Genomic DNA, 24,595 nt, shown 5'->3' on the forward strand with positions numbered 1-24,595 from the left:
TTTCTGAAAACAGTTTACAAATGACAGAAAGGCAATCTTCAGTCCAACACATTTTAATGTGTTGTTTAGAACTCTGTGGTGTCAAACCACAAACTTATAAACATGATTTTTTAAATGCCTTTGCAAAATGTCCTACTACAATATTTATAGCTCATTATATTCAAAGGATAAAGCAGTGACTTTTAAATCAGTTGCATGAATTATAACTCAGTGCCATGATGACATGAATAATAATGCAAAAATCAGATTCATAATTTACAAAAATGTTGGTTGATAGATTGAAAAATTGATATTTAAATCAGGCATTTAAAATATATGAATAAAAATTTTAATCAACATGAAAATATCATTTGGGGGATTAATGTTACAGTTATAAATAGAAACCCATGTATTTTTCACGTGTTACTGCCACTCTTGATATTTACATGACAAAAGTTTAGACAATCCTATGTCATCATTCCAAATTATTTCTGATGTGACAGAATTGTCATCAGCCAAAACCCATGTTCAAAATATTAACACACACATTCATCACCATTGATGCATCCAAGAGAAGTATCATTTGAACTGTGTGTAACTCTCTCTCTCACAAAGCCATTCCCCCAAATCATAACCCTGACTATGAACAAACAAACAAACACACACACACACACACACACACATAGGAGTGGGGGGGGAGTGATGCAAATTAATGTAGATGGATTCTTGGAGTAACCATTACAGAATTATATTTATGGTATGAAATTTCAATCACTTATCAATTTTTAGAAAATTTAATGGTGCTTATATCACACCTTTATGTCTAAGATATATGAAAATGAAACTAAAGATGGATAAATGTTACAAAACTGCAGGAGGGTTAATGTGACTCTCAGCAGGTTTTTAGAGAAAAGCTATTCACATAAGTGACTCCTCACAACAGTGAAAGGGGAAATAACGTCTTTCACCCATCAACTTACGTTATAAAGGAGCAAGTTCAAAGTGCTGACAAATGTTCCATTGTTCTCTCTCACAGAAATAGCAGCTGAGGACCTAAAACAGATTTGAAAGAGAAAAGGTCCTGATGAGATTGTAAATTAAAAGTTTTGTTTATACCCAGATATTATATTTTAGACAATAAACTCTTGAGTTAGCGTGACATACTTTCAAGTAGGCCTGCAATAGTTGTGGTGTTTAAATCACCGAGATGGCAAGTTATCAAAAAGCAAAAAAGATCAAATGAAGACAGACTGCCATTTATGATTTTTTTATTGAAAAAGTCATCTTTTTATTTGGCATTACATATGTAAGAATTCTTTTTTTCAGAAAAACTCATTTCCTAAAATCTTAAATTTGAGGCAAATAGAATTTCATCAGTTTCACAAGAAGTTCTGTGATGCCAGGGATTTGTTCAACTTTTTTTCATATTAGAACAAACAGTATACGGTAAGTAATAGTGGTTTGGGCTTAATAAGCATTGGTTGAACAAATGCTCAGGTATGCCAGGAGAAGACAGAATGAGGGATGTGTCTCCCCCGATCTTTATCCTCAAGGCCTTGCCAGAGCTAATCTTCACTGTTGACTGAAGGACATGCCATCAATGTGCTATGAAAAACTTCTTTATTTTTTTAATCCTAAAGCAAAAAGTAATTTCCATATTCCCATATAGTAAAAATTAAACAATAACTGGAGCCTTATAATACAGACCCTCAAATTATAAAGAAAAGCTTTTGATTCAATTAATCCATTTCATCAAAAATAGTTGACAAAGTTGGGTGATTATATTGTGGACAAACTGTGTCTTCATGTATGTATTTTTGGAAATGATAAATAAGGACATGGATATATTCTATAGCTCCAGTTCTTGTCTAGAATTCCTTGGACCTGTGTCATGTCACCTTTCTGTGCCCCTCTCCAAAAGTCATAAGAACTCAGAGTCTGGAACTGTAGAATCCAACAGTAAGAGCAAGTGGCAGTTGGGCCAAGCGGGACCCAGCAGTACAGTGATCAACTGCCCTACGCATTGGGAACACTGCAAAACTTCAGAACTACATAAGTACTCGTGGCATTTGTACAAAGGAATTAAGGACAATACCAAATAGATAGATCATAAATAGATATATGATTGACAGATGATAGACAGATGGACAGATAGATGATTGATAGATGATAGAGATAGATAGATAGATAGATAGATAGATAGATAGATAGATAGATAGATGATACGTAAATAGATAGATAGATGATAGGTAAAAAGAGATAATAGATAGTTGAGTCAATGCTGTGCTCCATTTCACAGAGTTTGACTACAAATTCAAAATCAGAAACAAGCAGGAAGACAATATAAGAAAGCAAGAATAAATAAATATAAATAAAGCATGAACTCACGAAGCAAGCTGTGTGTTATTAACCAAATATTCCAATGGATAACTACAACTAAATTTGTAAAGGAGCCCAGGAAGGTAGCTAATGACTGCTGGTGGGTCTGGAGTATCAATATATCCAGAAATATTTCCTATCTGTACTGAGGTTGCATTCCCAGAAGTACCAACGCCAGGAATTGTGGACACCTGTTAAAACAACAAATCAAGTTCAATGATTAAATGTTTGCATATGCAAATATATGCAATTTACATGCAAATAAAACATTATGACAGCCTATTTCTCATCTTGTTTCAGCTCTAACCTAGTATAGATTTGAAATTATACATACTTTATAAAATTTATAAGTGACAATGCACTTTTAAAGTCAATGGAACTTTATGTGTACCAAAGACATTTGACTCCTATTTATTCTATTGGAGAGGAAAAATAACATGTACAGAAGTCTACAATTAATTTTTTTAAACCTCATTGATAAATCCCAACTTTTTTGGTGACTCAGCTATTTAAAAAAAGATGTCAGGAATTTTACAAGCAAGTGGGTGGAACTAGAAAATATCATCCCAAGTGAGGTAACATAGACCCAGAAAGACACATGTGGTAAGTACTCACTTGATAACCAGGCAAAAATCCATAGACCCAAAGATGCCAAGTAACTAGGAGGGCCCAGAGAGGATGCTTGAATCTCATTCAGTAGGAAAAGTAAAATACACATCTAGGGTAAATGGAGGAAGGGAACTGGGTAGGAGACAGATAGGGAGAGGAACAAGGGTGGAAATCAGGAAGGAGTAGGGAGGAGGGAAGGATGGAAGAAAGAACAGAAATCAACAAAGGGGCACATTTCTGGGATGGGGGAGGCCTCTGGGTGTCTATGGGAGTGACCCACAGACTAAGACTTCTAGTAGCAGGGAATAGGGAGCTTGAAGAGGCCACCTCATGTGGTTAGGTGGGACTTCCCCCGATGAGAGGGGAACACTAATTCACCCCCAAAACCTTCCCCCCAAAATTTACCCTGCCTACAAGCAGTGTGGAGATAAAGATGGAACAGAAATCAAGGAAATGATCAACCAATGACTGGCCCAACTTGAGACCCATGCCATGGGAGAAAGCCAACCCCTGACAATATTAATGATACTCTGATATGCTCACAGACAGGAGCCTAGCATAACTGTCTTCTGAGAAGCTTCATCTAGCAGCTGATGGAAACAAATGCAGAGACCCCCAGCCAAACAATAGGTGGAGCTAGGGATTCTTACAGAAAAATGGAGGGAATTATTCAGCTAACAGGAGAGAAGGACACCACAAGAAGACCTGCAGAGTAAAGTAAGCTGGGCTCCTGGGGCTCATAGAGCCTGCACCACAAACCAGAGAGGAGGCATGGCCGCAAGCACATATGTAGCACATGTGAAGCTTATTCTTCATGTGGGTCCTCTAACAGTTAGAGCAGAGGCTTTCTCTGACTCTGTTGTCTGATTTTGGATCCCTTTCACATAACTGAGCTGCTTTGTCTGGCCTCAGTGGAAGAAAAATGCATATAGTGCTTCTGTGACTTGAGATACCAGGGTGGTTGGTATCTGTGGTGGGCCATCCCTTCTCTGAGGATAAGGGAACGGGGAATGGGGGAGGGAGTGTGAGGGTTGGATTGGGAGGAGTGTAAAGAGGGAAGCTGCCATTAGTCTTTAAAGTGAATTTTTAAAAAGGGAAAAATTTTGTTTTGTCTCTGTTTGTCACACTAATTCCAGATTGTTATTATTGTTTCTGTTATTGTTATGCATGTGGCCTGAGGGCCATGGTGCACACAGGGTTCAGAGGACAACTTTGTGGAATTGAAGCTTTCCTTCCACCTTTCTGTGGTTCTGATACTAGAGTGCAAGTCTCCAGTCTCTACCTACTGAGCCATCTTAAGAGCCTGTTTGGCCTTCCACTCTGGGTAGAACACTCCTGCACCAATCCCCTCCTTGCTCTGATCTTTGAGAATATTCCTTCAGCTGTCTTCTTTTCAGCTCATCAGGACCTGTTACTTTTTTTTTTTTTTTTTTTTTTTTTTTTTGGTGGATCATGGAGATTCCCATTCTCAGACAAATTTCAAGGAGACCAAGAATTCACCTTACAGGAAATGTTACTTACATTTACATTTTCTTAACTCTGCCTAGCTTTCATTGGATTCTCATATCCTATTAAAACTGAAGAACAATTATCTTAGGAAAATAATGTTTATGATTTTCATGAAACTCGGGAAGGACACGGTTGTTCCCTCACCATGCCAAATGTCACACAGCATTCACTGAATACTTGGAGGAGATATTTCTGAGATAAGTAATATTATATTTTCAGTAATAGGATAAGCTTTTATGTCTGAACCTAACAGTACAGAGGCTAAGGCAAATAGTAGCTCATGCATCAGGCAAAAATCAGTAGGAAGAGAACATTCGTCTTAAAACTAACACATTGATATAGTAATCTGTTTACTTTTTCTCATGTAGGAATGTCCTCTGAGGAAGCTCCAAAGCTAGTGGCATCCAAGGAAAAATATGAAAATTAAGAAAGTCTTCTCTTCCTTCACTCATTTGCCTGACTTACTAGGTAAGGATATCAGTTTTGTGAAACATACACACACACACACACACACACACACGCTTTAGTATCCACTAGCTTTCTAAAATTCAAAAAGCACATATGTGCAAAACAGTATTTTTCCTGCCTCTTCTCCTGAGTTATTTTCTACCCAGCAAGGCAACAGTGACCTCAATCTATGAAAGTGAGGCTATGGAACATGATGGGAGAGAGAGAAATTCTGCTGGTCCTTACCTGTGCTCCTCCACTAGGAAACAAGCATGCAATAATCAACTAGCTGCCCTCTCCCTTAGGCCTGCTTCATAACCTCTGTGAACACAACTCAGAGAGATGAATAAATGTTTTTAATAAAAAGAGTCAACAATACACAACCTGCAGGCTTAGAAATGGTCATGGGCACAATATTCTAACTGCCCTTCGGGATAAGATAAAGAAGGAGGCTCAAACAAATCTCTTTCCTATATCCTAGCCCCAATCAAATTTTAGAAACCATGCCTTAGGATGACCAAGCCTTCCTTTTTAATCCCTAGGAATAACTTTTAGGGCAGAAAGCCATTTTCCTTCTTTGCTGCACTAAGCAATTATGAGTATTGTATGATATTCGCTAGGATTTTTTGATAAGATGATATTTGAGCAAGCGCTTATAAAATATAGTACTAGGTGAAATTTAATGTAATTAATGCTCCTACCACATATTATTAATTTCAATTAATCTTTATTCCCTTGAGTGTCAATTTTTCTTTAATTCTATTTTTGCTGTTGAGTGAATTAATAAAATAGTGAACGATATTAATTATGAAATCTCAGTCAGGGTACAAATGTGCAAAGCACTGCTTTGGTTGTCAAAATAACTGGAAAAGGGTGCTACCAGAATGTTATGGGTAAAATTGGGTATGGAAAGCATTTTTAAATGCAAAGGGCAGTCTCAAACCAAGAAGAAATTCATACAAGAAACACAGCCTTCTAATACGAGGTATCAGTGGAGACCAGTCATGGGTAAATGTGAAACAAGAACTCAAGTTTCCTATTCTACCTTCAGTCTTTATTACTGAACGAGGGCATCAGATCTCGATCACAGCGAAAAGACAAAAACTTATCATCTGATGCATCCATAAGAGCATAAAGAATATGGCTCATGGTTAGAGATGCCCATCAATGTCAGTCTAACAGAATGCTGCTTGGAGTAGCACAGCTGATCCCATACCTCTCCACGGCCCAACTCCTATCAACACAACCATTATTAAAAGACAGAATTGCATATTTGGGAGTTCCAACTTCAAACAGGCAAAAGAAAGTGATTTGTTTGGCTTTCTTAGAATTTTTTTTTCCCTAAAGATAGATTGGGCTCCTGATTATTTCATGAAATGGAAGCTTGTTTATTTACGACCTTAGGTATAGCACAGGATTTCATAGTAATCTTACCACTAAGTTGTTTCCACAACCCTCCAAGGTGCTGAGATTAATGATGAAAATGACCACTGCTGGAAAGGTGTTGTTATTGATGAAACCCCTGCAGTGGGAATCCCCATGCCTTCCATTCAGTGCCAGATCTGTTTCAGAATAACCCGAAAAAAGGACCGTGCAAAAATTAATCTTCATCGTAATGGCCTGCACTCCACAGTAGACACTGATGTCTCTTTCAGCTGAAAAAAAATGCACAAAAGCAAAAGTAAGTCATAAAATCACAGTAAAAAGCAGGTGAATGGTTTGCGTGTCCTCTGCTTTACTTAACATCTTCTTTGTCTAAGTCATTTCTAGTCCTGAGCCAATGTGCAAGTCATTAAGAAAAGTAGGTGTGAAAACAGTCATTGATTTAGTTATATAAAGAGAGATTTTTTACTTATTATAAGTCACCTCTGTTTTCTTGAGCCTGCTGTTCAGAGGATATGCATAAAGTGTAGGTTCAGGGTTGTTGAATGACAGGAGAATTGAGTGGGGAAAATCGGGTTACTGAAGAAATTTAGAACTAGAGTAACTGAATTATTCAGATCTCTTGTCTAGAATGAGGCAGTATAAATACTGTTTTTTCTCAAGAGAAGGAAAGAAGTTAAAAATGCCATCCACCAAATTATTCAGTGCATTGCTATTTGATGACTCATCCTGCCCAGGACAAAAGCCATCTTGAATAGGCCCATTTTACTTAGCATATAATAAATCTTATCAGAGAAAGAAAATGAAAAATAGTGTGCTGATACTATGTACAAAATGCTTTAAGAAAATCAAATGTTGCCAGTGATTACGCATGCTTTAGCTGGGCATAGAAAAGCAAAATGTACATTGCATGGTTCTCCGTGGCTCAGTGAGTTATCAGGAAACATTCTAGACATGAGCACTCACAGAAACACAAATGCACACACAAAAGAAAAAGAGACAGAGACAGAAAGAGACATTTCATGTCTCTATTCATTTTCCTATAAATAGTGAAGAAAAGCACACAGAAAAAGGAGAGCTCAGTGGATAAGTAATTCCTAGCAGCAGGCTTTACTTTTGCTGGGCTGTGTCCAATCCGAAGAAACAATAAAGCAGAGCTCTAACCTCTCTTGCTTCAGACCTTATTAGAAAATGGGAGTGCTACAAATTTAATTAGTTGAGTGATGATGAGGTCACTGCAGTAAAGTGAGCTCCAGCTGAAGATGACTGATGCAATTAGAAGACCGAGGAAGAACATGAACTGATGGCAAGAGTGGAACCATGTGTCTGGAAGACAAGGCACATCAGGATTATCTGAAATACCATCACCAAGCTAAAGAGGGACAGAAAAGAATGCTTAGCAAACTCTTGAAGGGAATCTACCTTGATCTTGAATTTCTGGCCTTCGGAACTGTGAGATAATCATCTGTGCTTTTAATTCACCCTTGTGAGACAATATGTGTCTGTTGTTGTAAATCACTTTCTGGGTGGAATGTTGTTATGTCAGTGTTAGAAAATGAGTACAGTGCGTCCACCGCTCTTAACATGTTTTCCCAGTAAGATGAAACATCAGAGCAGACATCAAATTTACAAAATGTGGAAACAAACAAGAGCTGATTGAATCACTTGGATAAATTACCTTAATTATGACAGGGATACAAAGTGAATAAATTATAATAAATAACAACAATAATAAATTTTTAAAAACTAAACAAAATAAAATAGTTTTGACATATAATATAGAATGTTCATCTAGAAATATGTAAAAACCTCATTCAAGATATTTAGCAAAAATTTAATTTGCTTAACCAACTCAAATCTCCTTAATAGTGTCAGTAATAGAGATTTTAAAATGCGATTCTCTATACTTTTGCCAGTAAATGGACTACATTTTGAGAAAGTAGCTAAGTCAATATGGAAGTTTTCATGTTTAATAATAATTTCAAATTCATTACAATTATGTGAAATGACTGCAATCTTTTGTGGACAAGAGAAAAATGGTAGTCTAGGTGTATGACAAAATCTTAATAATCCATTCATAGCTTGAATGGAAACATAGAAAATAATAAATTCACTTAATTTGGGGTATAGCTCTACAGCCATAAGCAACATTAACTATTTAAATGCAACCTTATCTTTTAAATGGCCTCTTTTCTAGAATAAAATTGTTTATTTTATAGGGATATATTGAGTATATATGAAGTACTTTTGCCCCGTTTAATTTTGTGCACTGTAACTCAAATATGTCACCTTATTAGAGCCTAAATAGTTGGTTATCTCATATAGGCCAAAGCTCATAACTCAACCAGGTCTGCAAGATTCTCTCTCATCTTTAACACACCTCACTCAGCATTCTCTTCTTTATATCATGCTTGCTTCCCACATTGATTTTCCATTTGTTTAAAAGGGTTAAACTGAGTGATAGATACCAGAATGTATTTACCTAATGGAGCAACATGTTCTGTCAAAGGGACATAAAGAATGTTTAGAGCAGTTATAATGAGTGATCTATATGGGATTTCTTTAACTGTATCCCAGGACAAAAATGCCAATATTTCAAAGTGCATCTTTAAGATTGGCACGTCTCACTACCAATGCTTTAACACTCTACAAGATATTGTAGCTCTTCCTATTCCCAACCTTTACCTCAGTAACCCTGACTCACCCTTCAGGTCTCAAATTTTCTTTCTTTTCACAAAGATGTCCCTGATCCCAAATACAAAATATGCCACTTTAGTTTTTGTTGTCATTAAAATTATGCATGCATTTTGATGTTTGTCCAATAAACTGAATATCCCAAAGGTAACAAACCTATTATATTCACTAATGCACTCTAGAGAGGATTTAATTAATTGTATAAAGTATTGGAGCAAGACTGCATTGAGGATTTTAAAAGCAGTGGTCCTGCATATATCAGTCTATTCAGGGAAGCAGGCATAATAGCATAACTCACAGAAAAATTGGACAGAGTGTGTGAGGGATGACAGAAAAAAAGCCAGAGCCGCCCAGATGCACTCATTAAAAATGGCTGCTCAACATCCTTAGTCATCAGAGACATGGGAATCAAAACATCTCTGAAATTCCATCTTATACCCATCAGAATGGTTATGATCAAAATCTCAAGTGACAGTGCATACTGGTGAGGATGCTGAGGAAGGAGAACACCTCCTCCTTTGCTGATCAGGATGCACATTTGTGAAACCATTTTGGAAATCAATCTGGCCATTTCTCAGGAAATTGGCAATAGAACTCCCTCAAGAGCCAGCTATACCATTCCTGGGCATATACCCAAAAGATGTTCTACTTTATCACAAGAACACTTGCTCAGTTATGTTCATTGTATCCTTATTCATAATAGCCAGAAACTGGAAAAAAACCTAGATGCCCCTCAAGTGAAGAATGGATAGAGAAAATATGGTACATTTACACAATGGAATAATACTCAGTTATTAAAAATAAGAAAATCATGAAAGACAAATGGATAGAACTAGAAAAGATCATTTTGAGTGAGTTAACTCAGACTTAGAAAGACACAATTGGTATGTACTCACTTATAAGTGGATATTAGACATATAGTACAGGATAACAATATTAAAATCCACAAACGCAAAGAAGCCAAGGAGAGCCCAAAGGAAGATGCTTGAATCTCACTAAGGACAGGAAATTCAATAGACATCCAAAGCAGATGGAGGGAGGGAACTGGGTGGGAGATGGGGTGGGGAATCAGGTCTGTGGAGAGAAGAGGAGAGGGGATAAGGAGAAAAACTGGGTGAGAGAGTAGAAATCAGTAGAGGGCCATCTCTGGGACAGGGGAGGCTACTTGGAGTCTTTGGGGAGATACTAGCTGAGCTTCCAAGCAAGGGGAGTTAAGGAGCATGAAGTTTGCACCTCCTGTAGCCAGGTGGTAGGAAGGCACAAACCCACACATGAAACCTTAGATGCAAAATGTGACTTGTCGACAAAAAGTGTAGAGACAAAGATTCAACAGAGATGGAGGGAATGGCATACCAATGACTGGCCCAGCTTGAGACCCACCCCAGGAGACAGCACCTACCACAGTCACTATTAATGACACTCTGCTTTGGTTGCAGTCAGAAGTCTAGCCTAACCGTCTTCTGAGAGGCTTTGTCCAGTAGTTGATGGAAATAGATGCAAAGATCTAAGGCCAAGCAATGGGCCAAGCTTGGGAGTGCTGTGGAAGAGTGGGAGGAAGGATAGAGGCAGCTGGAAGACCTATAGAAAAAGAAGATCTAGAGAGTAATCTAACCTAGGCCCCTGGGGTCCCACAGAGACTGAATCACCAATGAAAGAGCTTGCCTGGTCTGAATTTAGACCCCTACACATATGTAGCAAATGTACACTTCACTGGTCATGTGTGTCCCTAAACAATAGGAGTAAGGGCTGTTCCTGAATCTGTTACCTACCACTTTTTTCTAGCTGGGTTGCCTTGTGACTCCCTGGTGGGAAAGGATCTGCTTAATCATACAGTGACTTGAGATACCAGGGTGTATTGGTACAACTGGAGGCCTCCCCTTCTTTGGGAGAAAAGAGAAAATTGGGAGGAGAGGAGTTTGGGGGTGGGACTGGGAGGAGACGAAGGAGGGGAATGGGACAGGGATGTAGAGTGATTAAATAAATAAAACATGGAGAAGAAAAAAATGAATCAGGGCTTTCTATAGAAGATGGCATCGAGCTTAGACTTGAATGAGTTAGCAATGTAAATTAAAAAATATGTAAAAACCAAAGAAATAATGTGACCAAAGAATTATTCAGAGTTTTGGGGATGCAGGCAGTTTTATTTTCATTGTGATTTTAAATTACAAGGCTAAAACAGTAATAAAAACTTCATGGTCCTGGCATGGAAGCAGTCTGGTGGGTCAAAAGAATCGAATCAAAGACCCAGAAATAAACCCACACACCTACGGAATCTTAACTTTTGACAAAGAAGCCAAACTATACAATGGAAAAAGGACAGCATCTTCAACAAATGATGCTGGTCTAACTGGATGTATACATGTAGAAAAATTCCAATAGGTCCATATTTATCACCCTGCATAAAACTAAAGTCCAAGTGGATCAAAGACCTCAACATAAAACCAGACATATTTAAACCTGTTAGAAGAAAAAGTAGGGAAAAGCCTTGATCACATTGCCCAGGAGATAACTTCCTGAACAGAACACCAACAGCACAGGATCTAAGAACAACAACCAATCAATGGGACCTCATAAAACTGAAATTCTCTGTAAAGCAAAGGACACTATCATCAGAACAAAACAACAGTCTACAGACTGGGAAAAAGTTCTTCACCAACCCTACATTTGACAGAGGGCTAATATCCAGAATATATAAAGAACTCAAGAAGTAAAACACCAACAAAGCAAGTAATCAAATTAAAAAATTGCCAAACTTTGGGCAGAGTGCAGTGAATCTTATAAAAGAAGAGGGAGATAGAAAGACCTGGAAGGGACAGGAGCTCCACAAGGAGAGCAACAGAACCAAAAAGTCTGGGCACGAGGGTCTTTTCCATCAAGGATCATGCACGGAGATAACCTAGAACCCCTGCACAGATGTAGCCCATGGCAGCTCAGTCTCCAAGTGGATTCCCTAGTAATAGAAACAGGGACTGTCTCTGACATGAACTCAGTGGCTGGCTCTTTGATCACCTACCCCTGAGGGAAGAGTAGCCTTACTAGGCCACAGAGGAAGACCATGCAGCCAGTCCTGATGAGACCTGGTAAGCTAGGGTCATAGGGAAGGGGAGGAGAACCTCCCTTTTCAGTAGACTTGGGAAGTGGCTTGGGAGGAAATTAGGGAGGGAGGATGGCCTTTGGAGGGGATTACAAAGGAGGGGGCTACAGCTGGGATACAAAGTGAATAAACTGCAGCCACTTCTGATGGGAACTGATGGACTAAGATCAGAAAGAAGGAGAGGGGGACCTCCCCTATCAGTGGACTTGGGGAGGGGCATGCATGCAGAAGGGGGGGGGTGGGACCGGGAGGGGAGGAGGGAAGGGCTTATGGGGAGATACAAAATGAATAAAGTGTAATTAATAAAAGTTAAATAAAAAATTAAAACAAATTGATTTTTTTAAATGGGGTACAGAGCTAAACCAAATTCTCTGTAGAGGAATATAGAATGGCAGACAAACAAAAAATGCTCAGTGTCCTTAGTCATTTAAACCAAATGCAAATCAAAACGACCCTGAGATTCCACCTGACACCCATCAAAATGGCTAAGATCATAAACTCAAGGAATTTATGTCTTCTGTCTACAGAAGTTGTGGAGAAAGGAGAACCGTCCTCCATTGCTAGTAGGAATGTAAAATTGTACAACTACCTTGGAAATCAATCTGGTGCTTTCTCAGAAAATTAGGAATAGTGCTACCTCAAGATCCAGCTATACCACTCCTAGGCATATACCCGAAAGATGCTCAACCATACAACAAAGACATTTGCTCAACTATGTTCATAGCAGCATTATTCATAATAGCCAGAATCTAGAAATACCCTAGATGTTCCTCAACTGAAGAATGGATGCAGAAATTTTGGTACATTTACACAATGGAGTTCTACTCAGCAATTAAAAACAAGGAAATCATGAAATTTGCAGGCAAATGGTGGGAACTAGAAAAGATCATCCTGAGTGAGGTAACCCAGAAGCAGAAAGACACACATGGTATATACTCACTTATTAGTGGATATAATATAGGATAAACACACAAAAATCTATAGTCCTAAAGAAGCTAAATGCAAAAAGAAACCTAGGCTAGAGGCTGAAACCTCATTCAGAAGGACAAACAGGATAGATATTGGACATAGGAGAAGACAAGAAACAGGACAGGAGCCTTCCACAGTGAACCTCTGAAAAACTCTGCACATCAGAGTAAGAAGGAGATACTGAGACTCACAGCCAAACTTTGGACAGAGTACAGGAAACCTTATGGAAGAAGAGAGAACTAGAAAGACCTGGAGGGCACAAGAACTGCAAAAGAAGACCAACAGAGCCAAAAAAATCTGGGCCAAGGGGCCCCTGCAGAAACTGACACCCCAACCAAGGAAATGCATGGAGAGGACCTAAAACCCCTGCTCAGATGTAGTCCATAGACTCAGTCTCCAAGTGGGTTCCCTAGTAAGTCATACAGGGGCTGTCTCTGACATGAACTCAGTGGCTGGCTCTTTGATCGACTCCCCCTAGGAGTGCAGTCTTGCCAAGCTACAGAGAAGATGATGCAGCCAGCCCTGATAAGACGTGATAGACTAAGGTCAGATAGAAGGGAAGGAGTTATTACAAATAAAGCTGCTACAAACATGGTTGAGCAAATGTCCTTATTGTGTACTTGAGCTTCTTTTGGATATATGCCTAGGAGTGCTATAGCTGGATCTTGAGGAAGCGCTATTCCCAGTTGTCTGAGAAAGCGCCAGATGAATTTCGAGAGTGGTTATACAAGTTTACATTCCCACCAGCAGTAGAGGAGGGTTCCCCTTTCTCCACAACCTCTCCAGCATGTGTTGTCACTTGAGTTTTTCTTTTTTTTTTTTTTTTTTTTTTTTTCCTTTAGAGCATTTCGTTATAATATTTTTTTTTTCAATGCAGTTTATTCAGGAACATTGAACAATCCTCGGACCCCGGGGAAAGCCAGCCCCCACAGCTTAAATAGCCTCTGGGTAGCCAACCCAGGCGTGCCACGGGGGCAATGCAGATAGGTCCACATACATGGAAGCAAGCCAGATCCTCGGCCTTAGCCAAATGTGGAGTTGTTCGTGACAGAGAGCACTCACCATCGGGAAGGTGGAAGGCGGAAACCAGCTCCATCTTTAAGGCATAGCATTCCGCAGCTCTCTACAGTTCCCCCTTTTTGTTTTAGACGCATCAGGCAAGAGTAGAGGTCTGATCTCTGATATTAGAAATAAATTGGGACTTTGTACCGATGTTCATTTAGGTGTCATCCACCCAAAGAGCATCAGACCCGTCTGATACCTTTTTCTCAGAGGCGGGACCTGGGGCATCAACCCACATGCAATCAGACATGCTCTTCTCTGGGTCCAAAGCGGCTGACCCTGAGTGCAGTGCTTAGCCTCGCATCCTGAGCGTATCATTTTAGCTTTTTATGGTATCCAACCATGCTTGGGGAGAATGTCCTGCTTCAATGGCTGTAAAGGCCTGAATGATCATGGCTGCATCACACTGTTGTGAGACTCTAATCTTGCATATATACCATAGGCAAACCAAGGAGACCATCACCAGAAGGCCTGCTAACACTCCCATGCCCGCCCATTCCTTCAGATGATTCATGGCTGCAGCAATCCATGTTGATAATCCTGTGGCTAGTCCTGCGTCCACTCCATTCTGATGGGTATAAGATGAAATCTCAGGGTCGTTTTGATTTGCATTTTCCTAATGGCTAATGAGGTTAGCATTTCTTTAAGTGTTTCTCTGCCATTCGATATTCCTCTACAGAGAATTCTCTGTTTATCTCTGTTCCCCATTTTTTAATTGGATTACTTGATTTGATGCTTTTCAACTTCTTTAGTTCTTTATATATACTGGATATTAGCCCTCTGTCAGATAGAGGGTTGGAGAAGATTCTTTCCCAATCTGTAAGCAGTCGCTTTGTTTTGATGATGGTGCTGGAAACAGCCCAGATGCCCCTCAACTGAAGAGTGGATGCAGAAATTGTGGCATATCTACACAATGGAATATTACTCAACAATGAAAAACAAGGAAAACATGAAATTTGCAGGTAAATGGTGGGAACTGGAGAGGATCATCCTGAGTGAGCTATCCCACAAGCAGAAGAACACACATGGTATATACTCACTCATATAGACATATAGACATATAATATAGGATAAACCCACTACAATCTGTACACCTAAAGAAACTAATCTACAGGGAGGACTCTGGCTAAAATGCTCAATCCTCATTATGAAAGGCAAAGAGGATGGACATCAGAAGAAGAAAACAGGAAACAAGTTAGAAGCCTCCTACAGAGGGCCTCTGAAAGGCTCTGCCCTGCAGACTATCAAAGCAGATGCTGAGACTTATGGCCAAACTTTGGGCAGAATGCAGGGAATCTTATGAAAGAAGTGGGAAATAATAAGATCTGGAGACGACAGGAACCCCACAAGGAGAGCAACAAAACCAAAAAATTTGAACACACAGGTCTTTTTCTGAGAATGATACTCCAACCAAGTACCATGCATGGAGATAACCTAGAACCCCTGCACAGATGTAGCCCATGGCAGTTCAGTGTCCAAATGGGTTTCATAGTAATGGGAACAAGGACAGCTTCTGACATGAGCTAATTGGCCTGTTCTTTGATCACCTCCCCCTGAGGGGGGAGCAGCCTTACCAGGCCACAGAGGAAGACAATGCAAGCTCTCCACTTGTGATGAGACCTAACAGACTAGGATCAGAAGGAAGAAAAAGGAACCCTCCCCTTGGGGAGGAGCATACGTGGAGAAAGGGAAGATAGTGATTGGGAAGGGAGGAGGTAAGGAACTAGAGGGGGGACAGAGGAGGGCTTTGCAGCCAGTCCTGAAGATACCTGATAAAACAGGATCAGATGAATGGGGAGGAGGTCCCCCCTATCAGTGGACTTGGAAAGGGGCACAGTGGAGATGAGGGAGGGACTGGGTGGGAATGAGGGATTGGGACACGGCTGGGATACAGAGTTAATAAAATGTAACTGATAAAAAAAAAAAAAGACATAGACTTGAACCTGTAAAAAAAAAAATCTTATTTAATGTTCAAAAAAAAACAAAGTAAATAAAGTGTAATTAAAAATTAAATTAAATTAAAATTAAAAAAAAGAAGGGAAGGAGTTCCTCCCCTATCAGTGGACTAGCAAAGAGGTATAGGGAAAGAAGAGGGAGCATGAGTGGGACTGAGAGGAGACTGCAGCTAGGACACAAGAGATACAAAGTGAATAAACTGAAATAAACAAACAAACAAACAAGCACATGAATGGATAATGAATAAATACATAAAATTTTAAAAATACAAAGTTAAAAAAATAAATGTCAGGAAATGAGGCCATATGGCAAGCACAGTTAAGATCAAGGCAACCTTCACATAAAAAACGGACAGTCTCTTTACCACAACAAAATGTCTACCTAACAGTTAAGTGGCATCTCCTACTATTAATGGGTTCATTAAGAGTTTGCTTTGTGCTCAGTGAACAGGTAAGATTATATTACTTGATATATTAGAAACTTACAAAAAAAGAACACATCGATATACATGTCAAAAGAGACAGATTTCCTTTCCTTGGCTTAAGCCAACCAGTCTTCACCTTCAGCACCTCTGTTTGAGGGGATTAATTGCTGTTTAGAATTCTCCTTAGCTGATGAAGATGGTTTCTGTGTCCAGATGTAAGGAGTTTCTATTTTCTGCTGTACTGCAGAAGCCTTGTAACCCTGCAATCGAGCTGAATTCACCACAAGCTGATTCTACTTGAAGATGTGGTAACAAATTAAAAGACTTTTGCAGAGGAAGAAAGCGATCTGTTCAACTCCATTCTGGCATGGATTTCTAAAGACTTCACTGTCCTTCAGAAAAACACATTTTTTTCTTTTTCTTTTTTCCTGGTTGTAGGTACTAAAGATATTCATTCAGCTCAACTGTACCATTTGTGAAGATTTGAGACAGAGAAGAAAAATATTTCGAGTTACCAAAGGAGAGTTACTGTCAAACCTAAGATATTTTCCAGCTATTGTATTATACTTGTTTTCAATAACTAAACTTCTTGGAAGCTTTGATTGCAGTGACTAGTTGGATGACATTTTCTTTCATGATACTTAGGTATTAACCCAATGAGTGTGCATTAATGACAGCAGAAAAGCAGTGATTGTCCCAACTAGATGACTTCTAATGTTTTCTGTTTAAAGAAAGGGAGGACATGCAAGCCACAGACCTGCTTACACAGTCTGTGTGCACTTACAGTGTCAACATGCCAAGGATTTTCACTGAGATCTTAAACAGGCTAAGCTTCTCATTAAAAAACAGGAAGTACGTTAATAAATCAAATCAATCTGGTAAAAAAATATTTTATTTTTTTAAAGTTTTTATTTAACTTTTATTAATTACACTTTATTCCTTTTGTATCCCCCATAAGCCCCTCCCTCCTCCCCTCCTGGTCCCACCCTCCCCCTCTTTCTGCATGCATGCCTCTCCCCAAGTCCACTGATAGGGGAGGTCCTCCTCTCATTCTTTCTGATCTTTTTTTTTTTTTTCTTCTCAGTGCAGTTTATTCAGGAACCTTGAACAATCCTCAGACCCTGGGGAAAGCCAGCCCACAGCTTAAAATAGCCTCTGGGTAGCCAACCCCAGCGTGCCTCATGGGCAATGCAGATAGGTCCACATACATGGAAGCAAGCCAGATCCTCAGCCTTAGCCAAATATGGAGTTGTTTGTGACAGAGAGCACTCACCATCGGGAAGGTGGAAGGCAGAAACCTTATTTTTTTATTTATGGAAAATTTTATAATGTCCTTGTAATTTAAAGCAGCAAAGGGCTGTACACACCAGAAATGGGAACAATACATCAGTAGAAGGTGAATATAGCAGTGCAGAGAACATCCCCATTAAGAAACAGTGTGGCTAGATCCCACATGTCCTCCACATACCTCTCCACCAACATTCTCGCGAAGAACAGCTGGCAGCCTGACTTCCTACTATAAATTAATTAGCAGCAGGATTTTTGAAAAGCAGAATATACTACTAAAATTAAAATGTGAGGGGACTTCCATTCATTACTCTAAATGTTAAACTGTATGATGTCTTTTAACAACATCCGCTCACCTCTGACTTATGCAAACGTTTACTCATGCCTAACCCACACTTTGGCTAGAAACCTGCCACAGAGGGCCTCTGAAAGGCTCTGCCCTGCAGACTATCAAAGCAGATGCTGAGACTCATGGACAACTGTTGGGCAGTGTGCATGGAATCTTATGTAAGAAGTGGGAAATGTAAGATCTGGAGAGGACAGGAACCCCACAAGGAGAGCAACAGAACACATATATATATATATGTTATAGTCCTTCCACCTATCAATGTGGCCATGCCTTTGTCTGATATAGATTTACTGAAGTCAAAGAATAAATGTGCCCTCACTCTGCCAACCATCTAACTCTTTGTGCATGAAAAAAGAAATGTATCCTAGTTGGGAATTCATAGACTATACCTACCATATGAACAGAGTTAAAGACATGATGAACCTCAGATGAATAAAAATACTACACAACTTCTTTCCCATGAGTAAAATCCCATTCCTTGAAAAACGTAATTGACTTTTGTCTCTAGACAGTACTTACTAGTAACATGTTTGCAGAACATCGTTTATATATTTAATAACTAGAGCTGCTTTTGTTCTTTTTCTCAACAATTCATAGTTAATTTGTGTCAACCCAGCAGAATATAGATGAAGCCACAAATTCTGAGTTTGTGACAGCCTGACTCCTTTTCATCTCATCTTAGTACTTTTAACTTGGAGAGCTACATCACTTTTTAGTGCCATTCAGAAGGCACTAACATTGTCAAATTATATTATTGAATTGTAAAAACATGGATCAATGCAATTAATCACATCAGCTGTATGCTTTTATCTTCTGATGTTAAAATAGAAATATCCTAAAATCTAGTTGCAAGTTTGTACTAATCACTGGAGTGAGGTGGTTCCAAATGCTAATCTTTTTTGTTATTATCATTTATTACAATTTATTCAATTTGTATCCCAACTGTGGCCCCTCCCTTGTCTCCTCCCAAGCCCTCTCTCCCTTCCTCTTATTCCCCTATGCACCCTAGTCCATTGATAGGTGAAGTCCTCCTCACCTTGTATTTGACCCTAACCTAGCCTATCAGGTCTCATCAGGATTCTTCTCTACTCATAGAGGTATCTAAACAGAGGCTGAGACACATAGCCAAACTTTGGGCAGAATACATGAAATTTTATGAAAGAACGGGGTGGTAGAAAGACCTGGAGGGGACAGGAGCTCCAAAAGGAGAAAAAAAAAAAAAAAAAAACAACTGAGCTCTGGGGGCCCTGAAGAGACTGACACCCCAACCAAGGACAGTGCACGTAGAGAACCTAAACCCCCTGCTCAGATGTAGCCCATAGACTCAGTCTCCAAGTGGGGTCCCTAGTAAGGGGAGCAGAGGCTTTCTTTGGCATGAACTTGGTGACAGGCTCTCTGATCATCTCTCCCTGGGGGGCGGGAGGGGTGCAGCTTTGCCAGGCCACAGAGGAAGACGAAGCAGCCAGTCCTTATGAGATCTGATAAGCTAAGGTCAGATAGAAGTGAAGGAGAACATTCAGGTAAAAAAGAGAGAGAGAGAGAGAGAGAGAGAGAGAGAGAGAGAGAAAGAAATAATAAAAAAGCAGCATCAAAGCCATTCTTTGGCATGACTACCTAGTTTCCCTGGTTCTCATGTGCCTTGCTCCATATGGATTTAAGAATGAGGACATAAGACTGGCAGCATTGTCTTCTTCTGTGGCCTGGCAAGACTACTCCACCCAGGAGGAGGTGATCAAAGAGCCGGCACTGAGTCCATGTGAAACAGACCCTCCTCACTTTACTAGGGAACATACATTGAGACTGAGCGGCGCATGGGCTACATCTGAGAAGGGTTTCTAGGTCCTCTCCATGCACAGTCCTTGGTTAGAGCATCGATCTCTGCAGGCCCCCTTGGGCCCAGATTTTTGGTTCTCTTGGTCTCCTGGTGGAGCTCCTGTTCTCTCCAGGTTTTTCTGTCTCCCCCTTCTTCCATAAGATTCCTTGCACTCTGCCCAAAGTTTGAGACTCAACATCTGCTTTGATACCCTGCTAGGTAGATTCTTTCAAAGGTTCTATGTGGTAGGTTCCTGCCCTCTTCTCTATCTTCTCCTGATTCTGATGTCTATACTGTTTGCCCTTCTGAATGAGGATTAAGGATCTTCTGTAGGGTCTTCCTTACTGTTTAGCTTCTTTAGGACTGTAGATTTTAGTATGTTTATTCTACATTATTTGGCTAATATCCACTTAAAAGTGAGTAAATATCCTGTGTGTCTGTCTTCCTCTGGGTTACCTCACTCAGGATGAGACCTGATAGGCTAGAGTCAGATAGTAAGGAAGGAAGAACTCCCCAATCAGTGGACTAGGAGAAGAAGGAGGAAGGGTAGGACTAGGAGGAGATGAGGGAAGGAATACAGAGTGAATAAACTGTAATAATAATAATAATAATACATACATACATACATATATACATACATAAGAATGAAGCCATAAAATCACTTTTATATTATCGGTGAGTAGATATTTTTTCCTTAGATTATAAACTTATCAAAAGTTCTAGTTTTTCTTCCAAAGTACCTAGCAATAATGACAAATATTTATATTACACACTTGTTGTAATTGCTTCACAAATAGCACTCATGGTTTCTAAGTATTTAATATGAGGTTCTAAGTTTCACAGACAAAGAAAATGCATGGCAACAGATAGATTCACTTTGACTATCAGTACCATATTTCTGTCTTGACCATTTGCCTAAGAATGTCTCTACCTTCCGAACTTCATAGTGAACATCAGTAAACATATTGGCAACTATTACCTGACTTCACATTGAAGAACTTAAACAGTATGAAATTCATGGGGTCTTATTATTTCTTATTTTTAAATTAGTCTTGGTAACTTGTTATCTTACCTCCTCCCTAGTAATTCTAAAATCACTTCCTCTTCCCATTGACATATTTGGTGATGCCTGTCCTCACTTACAGCAGCAAGTGTCAGGCAACCAGTCGTGGCTGTAGATGGCACTCATATGATGGCTTCGGTACGTAAAGCCAGCAAGAGCATCATGTGCTAAGTGTCACCTCTTACACGTGATGGAAGAAGTGAACTAGAGAGGAACCTCATTAAGATACAGACTCTGCATCAGTAGATTGTAAGTGGGGCCTGCACTTCTCACTTCTCTCACAGGCTCCCAGGTGATGTTTATGTGATAAGTCTCTCTGTCAGTTCGGTTGCTAAGATACGGCTAATTGCTTTGATGTGGGCAGAAGCTCTTAGGATGATTTCATTTGGGGAACTAAGAACTCCCACCAAACATGTATTGGCTGGATGTACAGGTGAAGAAAAGGGAATGTTCAAGTATAAAAACAGTAAGAGACTATGTGTATGTCTAACTCCCTTCTTAGTCCAAGAAGATATCTCATTTTGAATCTGAATGAGATAAAACAGGAGTGTCTTTAGCCTGAATTTACCCCTGCTTTAATACACTACTAACAGCTCATGTGACAGAACTGAAAAATAAATAAATAACACACACACACACACACACATACACACACACACACACACACACACGTCTCCCTTTTCATCTTTATGCCCCATTCCACAAACAAGAGCAGAACAGTCCACTTCAAAACACCATTATGCCCGGTGGAGTGGTGCCTTCCGAGGTGGTGCTTCTGGCAAGGACAGTGCATCACAGTCAAGAGACTGAGAAGAAACAACTCCTCCCTGCCCGTGACCCTTGAATGATAAGCAGTGTGCAGCAGAGATGGTCAAGTGTGAGCAGATAGAGGCTCTGCATCCTTCAGATGCGAGGATCATGTGAACAAAACCACACTTATGTTCACAAGCTGATGTGCATGCCCGAAAAAGAAGTGTTGGTGCCGAGTTGACGCAAAAACAAAAGCCAGTTGACTAGAAAAGGACACAATGAAGAACTCCAGAGTTTCATAGAACATTTCGCCTGGAAATCACTGACCTCCTGGACTGAAATAAATATTCTAATACTAACTTGTGCTATCACCGTAGGCTTTAAGAATACTTTATATTTTTATGCTTTACATAATGTTTCTGCTTCTTCCATTCCTAAAATAAAAGGGGAAGTTATTCGTGCTATCTCAGCTTACAAATTACCTAGAGAACAGATGTGTGTGTTTCTTTAACTCATTTTTAAAGTTATATTTCCTTTCCCAAAGTTTTTATAAAACAATGAGGCTTTGGTACTAAAACAGCAAGAAGTCCTTAAGGGGTATTGATATTTCATCTACGCAAAATACCAGCAGCTGATGAAGAATTTAAAGTGGATTAGGGATTCGAGTTTCCTCTCTATATTGAACAGGTTTCTTGCCACCTTATTTTTTCATACCAACATCTGTTTCTCGTTAGCAAATACAAGCTGCTGTTTCCCGGGCTTTCACATATTCATGTGGCGTCGGAGGCAAACTTTGAAGACTTATAATCACATTTGCTGCTATACTTTGGAACCAAAGAAGTCTGCTACACGTTTGAAGGCAGAAAAAAGGAAGTGGGGGGTGAGAAACACAGGATTTTACTTGTACAACGGAAACGCAATTTTCACGTAGTAAATAATTTTACTATTAAAGGAGGTGGGACTGGACCCAGAATTAATAAGTTGCTGCTCTTTCTAATTGTTCTTTTTCTCACAATACTTTATCACTATCCATTAATAAGAATGTGACCAGTATCCAATGCCTGGTTCAGTTCTTCAGCCTCATCTCTGTAATAATTATGGTCACAGGTACAAAGCAGGAAGCAGGCATCCCTCTTGACAAATGGAAGACCAAAATACTGCCTCAAGTAGGAAGGGAGAGGAGAATTGGCCTTTTTTTTTTATTTTAAACAGAAGACCAGACACGTTCCCTGAAATTATTATTCTAATACCTCCTCTTCAGGAATGGAACAATGCAACAGTTAAGAAGCAGAGTGCATGGAATCTTATGAAAGAAGTGAAGATAACCTAGAACCCCTGCACAGATGTAGTCCATGGCAGTTCAGTGTCCAAGTGGGTTCCATAGTAATTGGAACAGGGACTGCCTCTGACATGAACTGATTGGCCTGCTCTTTGATCACCAACCCCTGAGAGAGGAGCAGCCTTACCAGGACACAGAGGAAGACAATGCAGCCATTCCTGATGAGACCTGATAGACTAGGATCAGAGGGAAGGAGAGGAGGACCTCCCCTATCAGTGGACTTGGGGAGGGAAAGGGAAAGGGATGCATGCGTGGAGAAAGGGGAGAGAAGGTGGGATTGGGAGAGGGGGGGCTTATGGAGGGATACAAAGTGAATAAATTGTAATTAATAAAAATTAGAATATAAAAGAAGCAAAGCCAAACACAAAATGAACCCATTAATTCTACCCGATGGATGAGTGTCTCTGCTTTTATTTTCTGGAGAGCACTCAGGATCATTTAAATATCTGATAGACATAACCAGAAAAAAAAAAATTTTATTCGTGACCAAATCTTGGAAAGGCTAAACAAATATACTCACCATGTGGCTCTTTGATTCTTTAATGAAGGGATACTTTTATGCATGATTCTTTATCCTAACATCATTTTTAAACTTGCTAAAAAAAAAAGGTCACTGTGGGGCAGGGGCTTCAGCATCGCTTAGAAAGAGTCTAAGCTTTAATATCACCATCGAGTGCTAACCTGACAATACTGGACAAAATCTGATTCCTTTTTCCTACTACAAGATGAGGCTTAGAAGTGGCTTTGCTTATTTGTTGTGAGAAACAATATAAGGATGTACCTCACACTCAATATATAAAACACTATGTAAACATACAGTGTTATTCTAAATAGAATCTACCACAAAGAGACCAACAAATCTAAAAGTTCTGAGCTCAGGGACTGATGTACTAATGGAGGACCATGCATGGAAAGGACCTAGATGCCCTGCTCAGATTTGGCCAATTGGCAGCTCAGTCTCCATATGGATCTCTGAGCGAGGGGATCAGGGGTTGCCTTTATCATGAACTCAGTTGACTGCTCTCTGATCACTTGCCCCTGGTGACGCAGCCTTGTTAGGCCGTAGAGGAAGATGATCCAGGAAGTCCTGATGAGATTAATAAGCTATGGGCAGATGGCAGTAGTGGAGAACTCCCCCTTTCAGTGGACTAGGGGAAGGGGATGAGGGGAAGAGAGGGGGGGTGGGACAGGAGGAGTTGAGGGAGGGGGCTTCAATTAGGATATATAATAAATAAGTAGTGAAGAAAAATAATAAAAATAAAAAGTCATGAAACATGGATTTGCTCAGGATTTCTCATAACCATAGTCCAGTCTATGATAGTGTCAGAAATAAGCATTCTTGTTCCCAATGGTCTCTTTGGTTGTGCCTTTATCATTAAGAACTTCTTCATAAGGCTATAAATTTTATCTAACCCTTCCCTGCTAATCCGATCCAAAATTAGAGGATGGTTCCAAAAGATATCCCTCAATCTCAAAGGCCAGTGCTTTT

The 24,595-nt window shown here is 39.7% G+C and overlaps 1 protein-coding gene across 1 annotated transcript in view; it reads right to left on the minus strand.

Annotated features, from left to right (window-relative positions):
* Window positions 1–24,595, minus strand: part of Zpld1 (zona pellucida like domain containing 1) — a 48,914-nt gene that overhangs the window by 18,483 nt on the left and 5,836 nt on the right. Inside the window, exons 2-4 of the mRNA XM_021654147.2 lie at window positions 6,358–6,578; window positions 2,368–2,549; window positions 960–1,032 (exon numbers count right to left, since the gene is read on the minus strand). Of these exons, the coding sequence (XP_021509822.1) occupies window positions 960–1,032; window positions 2,368–2,549; window positions 6,358–6,578 (476 nt within the window). The remainder of the gene's footprint in view (window positions 1–959; window positions 1,033–2,367; window positions 2,550–6,357; window positions 6,579–24,595) is intronic.

Source organism: Meriones unguiculatus, chromosome 17 (genome assembly GCF_030254825.1).
Source record: "Meriones unguiculatus strain TT.TT164.6M chromosome 17, Bangor_MerUng_6.1, whole genome shotgun sequence".
Taxonomy (NCBI): Eukaryota; Metazoa; Chordata; class Mammalia; order Rodentia; family Muridae; genus Meriones; species Meriones unguiculatus.